Below are 7,641 nucleotides of genomic sequence, written 5' to 3' on the forward strand. Positions count from 1 at the left end.
ATATTAAAGTGAATAACGCTCATAAATTTTAGATTTATTTCTTTGTTTGAAATTGAAAAATTTGAGATATTGATTAATTTGAGATATTCAATAAGAAAATTAAAGAATGAGGGGTATCAATACATTTTGACGATCTCTTCGAGTGGTAGTACGAAAAACAATTTATTCCAACATGTAGAGAAAAGAAGATCTATAATCTTTTTTTTCTCGATTCGGCTTTATTGAAATGAGAGCAGCAGAAGTGTCAAGAGTCACATTTCGTAAAGGTTCTTTTGGTCGGTTTCAGATATGGATCGCGGAATACATCTACTATTCTGCCGACAGTTATGACAGCGCGTCATATTACGGCACCCGGAGTAAACTAATCTGGCGCTGGTACGGACATTACACTGCAGGGATTTTAACGCTTACACTCCTCTGCGAAGCCATGAAAGTCATGATCGGTGAGCCGCGGCCACACTTTCTCGACACGTGCAAACCGCGCGAGGCGGCCAACTGCACCAATGAGTAAGCACCGACCTCTTCTTTCTTTGTCCCGGTTGGCTTGCTATTTAGGCGCAATCCGGTCGACTTTTATGTCGTCGACATGTAGGTAGCCCGGTACGCGAATGGCGTATTCGTGGGTCTGTATACTATACTATGTATGGATTCCGGTAAAGAAACGAAGGGAGATACTCATGCCAAGCACCTACGTATAATTGCGTAGGTTCTCAGTAATGCTGAGAGATAAAACACAAAGAGCGAACTTGTTATTTATGTTCTTATCGCAAGATAAATCGCTACGCGCTTTTTTATATCCTTTCTTTATATCAGAATTTTATATTAAAAAAAAAGAGTCGTTAACCGTAGGAGATGTATTTATCAATCGCGAGGAAGGTAAAGCTACGTACGGTCGGTTATATAGAGCTCTATAATACGTTCCATTTTGTTGCGAGATTATACCTGGCTTTGCATGCTCGCGATAAAATAAAGTATTTATTTGTCCATACTATTATTTAAGTAAAATCATAACGATAAAAATTATATTAAAATTTTGCTCAGAATATTTCAAAATATTTGTTTTAAATTTTATCAATCTGTGTCTAATGTGACTGGAAAATAATAAAAACAGTGACGTTCTCGTATTTTCTTTGCAGATACTTCATTACTTACACGTGCACGAATACCGAGGTTTCCATCTGGTCCATCAACGATTCCAACAAGTCCTTTCCCTCCGGTCATGCCGCTCTCTCCGTCTACACGAGCATCTTCTTGGTGGTAAGAAAATTCTCTTTTACAACATAAAAACTTGACAAACTATTTTTTATAATAGAAAATTGGGAAAAAAATAAAACGTCTCCCGCTAGTTTATCCGTAAAGTTCAGCAGCTTGTTGGCAATATAGAGAACTGCGATATCAGCATCGAGTACTTCCGGTCTAAATCTACCGATAGTCAGTATCTAAGCGACGGGAAAGAATTCGCAAAAAAAAATCTACCGGCGGCATATCGATTTTCACGGACCCGCGAGACGGATAGATGAATATGAGAAAGTCGCGAAATAAATTCTCGAAAATACGTAACTTATTTCAAAATAAGAAAAAAAAAACGGAAGATCGAGAATTTTAGTCAAAGTATATTACGCGTCTGTTCCCCTCTGACGTTCTTTTCTTGGCATCGAATAAAAAAAATATTGTCAAAATAATTAGAAAATAGAAATTACGAGAGTGATAATACATAATATGGGAGTTCCGTTTGTTCGTCTTTTGTCGCATCGTACACAGTGGTACCTACAGAACCGTATGCCGAATCGGACGTTGTTTCTGAAACCGTGGCTGCAGTGCCTGACGAGCATGTGGGCCGTTACGTGCTCGATAACCAGAGTGGGCGACAACCGGCATCATTGGTGGGACGTTCTCATCGGCGACGTCCTCGGGCTTCTATTCGGCCTGTTCGTCGTAATATTATCGTGCCGGCACTTCTGTCTCGAGCGTACCGCCGCCAATGCCGTCAGCGCTGCGACTCACGCCCTTAACGAGCCCCTGGAGAACGGCCAGATCGGAGGCTACGACATGCAACGCAAGCATAACGCAACCAAGAAGCTGCTCAACCCTACCGCCGTCGACATCTCGGAGGTCCGAGAAATGAAGGACATCGGACGGACCTGGAGTAAATAAACGCGTTCGTATGACGAAGAGATGATTTGAAAGGTGGAAATGAGGGACGCAGGGAAACACATAGAATCGCGACGATCGAATCATTCGTTTCGGAAATGATCGAACCTCACGCTCGTTCGTCCCGAAAATATCGATAGAATATTTTCGTTGTACCTGATCTGTTTTTTAAGTAATCATAATGTACTTTCCTTGGTATATAATAATTATAACATGTAAAGAAATAGATGTGTAATAGAAAGATGCATACTAATGCAGTATCAATGATGATTCCACTTTTAAATCTTCTATGACAGATATTAGAATTCAAATGAATTATTCGATTTTATCTTTACATACACATGAAGATAAAATCTAAAACAAAAATAGGAATATTAAGAAGAAGATACAATAATAATTAGTAATATCAATATAAAAAAACAATTATTAGTTTATTAAAGAGACAATGCTAATAGAGTAACACTTACAATTAGAATTAGCCTAATGCTGTACATATAGAAATATAAAATATGAACATATACGTATACGTGCGTACGTATTTCTGAGTAAATACATTCTGTACAGAAGAATTATAGTAGATGGGTAATGAAAATAAGTAATAATAGAGATGAACATAAGATATCAAGTAAGAAAGAACATGAAATGATAATGAAGTAGATTGTATATCAGCTGAAATGAGAAATGATACATTGAGAAACAGCTGATTTAAAGAATGAGAGAGGAGGACAGCCAAGGATAACGAATGAAAATATTTTACTGCGGTGTAAGTAGACGCGCTAGTCGCGCGTTCGTGCAACAAACAGCTGCGTAGCGGCTATTAATAAAGGAGCGATAACAGAATAAGTTAATGACAGAGCGGCTCCGTACGATTGTATCGACGCACATGCTCTTCGCGATTTCCTAAGAAATAAGGATTTTGGAAAACGTCCTCTTTTTCCGAGACGATTGATTCGATCAGGAAATGTGTTTAACGTACGAGTTTAGTGGTGGGTTTCCCTTGTAGCAAAGATCGAGTGCCGGAACGCACAAGATTTATTTTCGTATTAACAAATAAATTGCTCAGTACGAAGTAGTCGAACGTTTTACATTCCATTGGGAGGGGAGGGAGAAGAAATTGCACATATCAGAGTCACGGACGCATCGATCGGCGAGGTTCTCGCAGGTGCGAAGTGACGGCTTAGGGTTGGAACGTTCGCGCTAAGTATGTAAATGCGAGTGATCTACGTGGAACTGCCTACCGACTTGCACCGATCCAATGCATAATGTAAGAAACTCGCGGGGCTTACAAATATCGAGTCAATTAATCGTACAGGATGATAATCCTGACGAGGGAAATGATTTAGTAATCGTCCACCAGAGATATTTAATCTCGTCCCAGATGCCGATTTCTCTCGACGTCTCAAATGCTCCGCTCGTTCTTATCAGTAATTTACACTTACGCTCCCGCAGTTGATTACATTATTTAAGAGAAGCGTAGCTTTAACCTTCTGATGCACTTTGAACGCAGACAGAACCGAAAACGAGGGCAAGTCGCGTGTGCAATTTTTCATGCACATGCACAATATGGTAACGTAGCGAAAATCCAGTTGCTTTAGTTTATGTTATGTAACGTACAATTTTTGAACGAAAATGAAAATTGAATAGAGTTCGAAGATTGAATCAGTCGACAAAATAATTTGAAAAACAAGTCTCGTTTAGACGAAAATTTTAATTTATTCGCATAATATATTATATATAATTTAATGATATTTTCCTAGATATAATTTATTCACATTCCGTACGCAGCTTTCAAATGTATATATCTTTACTGCGAGAAAATATTCTTCAATCTTTTTTTTAATTTATTTACGCGCAAACACGAGAGGGATGGGAAGAATAACACAGTGAGATTTATACATTATTACAAAAGAAGTGCCTTTATAGATGTGCTCGGAAGCGAGCGTGTGTTATAAACAGTAGTATTATTTACAGTCACACGTAATATAATTCTATTGCCTCGCGTTTTATCATCTTCAGATGAACCTACAGGTGAACGTTAATACGTTGCTAATGGAGCGATTTTTTTTTAATCGCGCACAGAACGACTTTCACGTCGGCCGTTTAATCGGTGAAAAGCCATTAGATAAAAGTAATACGTGTCCTTCGGTAAATTTCAAATTGTACTCGGATACTTTTGCAATGTTATTGAACAGCGTTTGTACACGCAGGGAACGCAGTGTTTGTCCGTCCAAGTTATGGACCGTAAATACACAAGTAGTGTTTATATACCACAATGCAGTCACGCGGTAGATGATAGTAAGTTATGCGAAATTAAAGTGATTACATCGTACGCGAGTGCGCTTCAACGCTGCCGATTGTTATTCTTACGGTATACGCCTCTAGATCTATCTACCTAAGAAGCATGTTATTTAATGCACCTGCTGATTTCTGCCACCGTGTAATCGCGAACGCGGGATTTGTACATACATCGTAGGAGGTATCGTATATTTTTAAAAACGCGAACGCAACGTCAGTCGTAAGAGACTTCGGAATTGTAATTACTATATGTAATTTAATTAGCCTATATGCCGACCTTCCGTATGATTGTGATACACACGATGTGTACGCTGTAAATGTATATGCTACGTATATAAGTATTCTTTTATTCAAGATTATTATTTTTTAAAGAAGCCAGTCCTAAGGCGGTGTCATTTTCATAGTCTCGCAATCATGAAATATTAAAACGTACATGTATATTTCTCCATTATGTGCTAACTAATCCAAGAACTTTAAAATGACAATATTTTATACACAGAAAAAAAAAATATATATATATTACATTTTTAACAATTTTTAGGTAAATTTATTATTTTTCTAATTAATTTATAATTTTGTAAATTAATTTACTATTTTATATACAGATCAATAATTTATTCCTCACTAGTGAATATTTGATAATTTATCTTTTATATTTTCATCTCAGTCTCACTGAGATTTTTACATAAATCGCATACGTAATTTTTAATTTAAATAAAATTTAAATTAAATAATATAAATTTTGTTCATGGAATGAAAAAGCGCGTTTTTTTTATCACGCCATGCAACTCACGAAATGTATTATACGATCCGGGTTAGGAGAATTTCTTCTATTGTCTTAATGTTAACATCTTTTACATGTACAAAATAGAATGTAACTTTGTTTGTCATAAGAAAATAAAATGCAAGAGGTTTAAAAATAAAATATTTCTTTTTCCCTCGCGGATCGAATTCTCCCCTTCTTCAACCTTACACCGAATGAATGACTCGCGCTCCCTTTGAAATCCGGCGTTTCCTCCCTCGCCCTCATTTTCCACCCTCGTGTCGTCAAATAAATCTTACAGGACAGCAATCCTTCGACATCGTCGAGAGAGCGGCTGCTGGACTACCGCAACCCGATGCTAAACCGAGCCGTGCGAAAGCGCTCTTATTCAGCAGCTTGCATCGCTCTTGAATTTTTAATTGCCTAACGAATGCACTAACCTGAATATCACAAAAGCTTCGATCTTAATTTTAACGACGGATGCAGTGACTTCCCCTCGGACGGGAGTCTGTCGTGACTTCGGAATGGTGGACATAAATTTTAATAAACGAGCATAATAAAATTTCACGAGGAATTAGAGCTCGCTCAAAATTGTACAATATAGAAAGTTTTCATTGTCGGATTGTTGATTGCAGAAATTTTAATTCATCAAAATTTTTTTTTAACTTTCAATGCTAAATAATTTTACAATCGGAGAATTGCAATGAAGGGAAGTTAAATACTAAATATTAAATTGAAATTAAACACTATGATGTTAAGTAGCATTCTGCATATTTTAGGAAAGGTTTATTCTACAAACGAAATCGGCAGAATCGAATATGAATTGTAAACATTTTTTGTTTTAAATAATTTTATCTTTAAAGTTTGTTGTGTATAATGTTGTGTACAATAGAAATACATTGATTGGGGGACAGAGACAAGAAACGAGTAAATATACAATTAGTGAGGCACCAGCAGTGCCGCTGCTTCAACTAGAAAATGAAATGCAGAAACGGCACAAATGATGATATCAAGTACATCAATACACAAAAAACAAAATGAATATTAATAACATACATAATATTAAAAAAATAATGTTTATGAACAATAATAATAAGTATAATAACAATAAAATCATAAATTTCTTTTTATTACAATAAGCTATCTAGAAAATCTTTATAAGCTTTCTAAGGCTTTATTTAAGATCTTGATAGCTCTCAAGCAAAACCCAGAATCGATTTTGTATATGAATTAATAGTAACTCTAAATTAGATCTGTATTACAGAAAAATATCTTTTCATCGTTTGTTTATTTCATAGATAAGAGGAGAAAGAGCGACTCATCCGTATTACAGTCTAAGACGAGTTTAAATCCACCACCGCTGAATGCGATCACGAAACTACGTCGGTGACATAGATCGCGGAAAACCTGTGGCGTTTTCTGCAAAACGATCCGCACACGCGTTCCAAGATATCCCATGAATGCCATCCCCTCCCCTTTCACCCGCCCGCACCTTTTTTTTTCTCGCGCGCGGACGGACGAACGGACGGATGTGCGACCGAAACAACGAGCGATTTAATTTGGTAGCCACGCGTATGTAACGCGACGGACGAACGGACGGGCCGAAGCATTTTTTCGTCGGGACAGAGTTTCTCTCTCTCTCTCTCTCTCTCTCTCTCTCTCTCTCTTCTTTTTTTATTCTCGTCCTTTCCCTCCTCTCTTTCTCTCTCATTCTCCTTTTTTTTTTGCTTCCCCGACGAAACAATTGGTTGGGGGTGGAGTGCACGCGGAAGGGCGCGCGAGTATGGGGTGCTCGAGGCGGGCGCGTGTGAGGGTGGCGGATGAGGAGGTGGAGATGGAGGAGGAGGAGGAGGTGGAGAACCGGGGGTGCGGCGGGATGGAGTGAGATTGGCGCGGTACAGAGAGCGCGCGCGAAGGTTGGATGAGAGAGATGAAGTGGCAGATTAACGTCAACCGACGTAGGCCATTCATAACTGGGCTCCACGGCCGCGGCCGTGTGTATGGCAGCGCGCGAACGAGGCGGGCGAGTGGGTACGCGGATATATACGTGCAAACGCATGTATGTGTGTGTGTGTATGTGTGTGTGTGTGTGTGTGTGTGTGCGCGCGCGCGCGGGCGTGTGTTAGTTTTATGTATACAAATAACACCATGCTATACATTTAAATGTGTATAATAATAATATATGTATTATAATTTTTACACAGAAAACTAGATCAAACATATCATACACATATGAAGGCATCTATTAAGTTATAATACATTTGGATTTGCAGTGTAAATGCTCGAGTATGTAATTAATACCTTCATATACCTATGTGTGTACATTAATTTAATTTTCCATGTAACGATATATTATACTACACATTTAAATGTAAATCCATTTTTGTGTATATAGAGAGAAAGAGACAGAGAGAGAGAGAGAGAGAGAGAGA

At 38.0% G+C, this 7,641-nt stretch overlaps 1 protein-coding gene across 3 annotated transcripts in view; it reads left to right on the plus strand.

Moving 5' to 3' along the window:
- The window catches only part of LOC108747607 (phospholipid phosphatase 1-like), a 31,406-nt gene extending 28,971 nt beyond the window's left edge, over positions 1–2,435 (plus strand). For all 3 annotated transcript variants that reach the window (XM_018485178.1, XM_018485181.1, XM_018485180.1), the window contains 3 exons: positions 287–507; positions 1,137–1,257; positions 1,762–2,435. In XM_018485178.1, coding sequence (XP_018340680.1) covers positions 287–507; positions 1,137–1,257; positions 1,762–2,154 — 735 coding nt within the window. In that variant the 3' untranslated portion in view covers positions 2,155–2,435. The remainder of the gene's footprint in view (positions 1–286; positions 508–1,136; positions 1,258–1,761) is intronic.
- The last annotated feature ends 5,206 nt before the right edge of the window (positions 2,436–7,641 follow it).

Source organism: Trachymyrmex septentrionalis, unplaced genomic scaffold, assembly GCF_001594115.1.
Source record: "Trachymyrmex septentrionalis isolate Tsep2-gDNA-1 unplaced genomic scaffold, Tsep1.0 scaffold20, whole genome shotgun sequence".
Lineage (NCBI taxonomy): Eukaryota > Metazoa > Arthropoda > Insecta > Hymenoptera > Formicidae > Trachymyrmex > Trachymyrmex septentrionalis.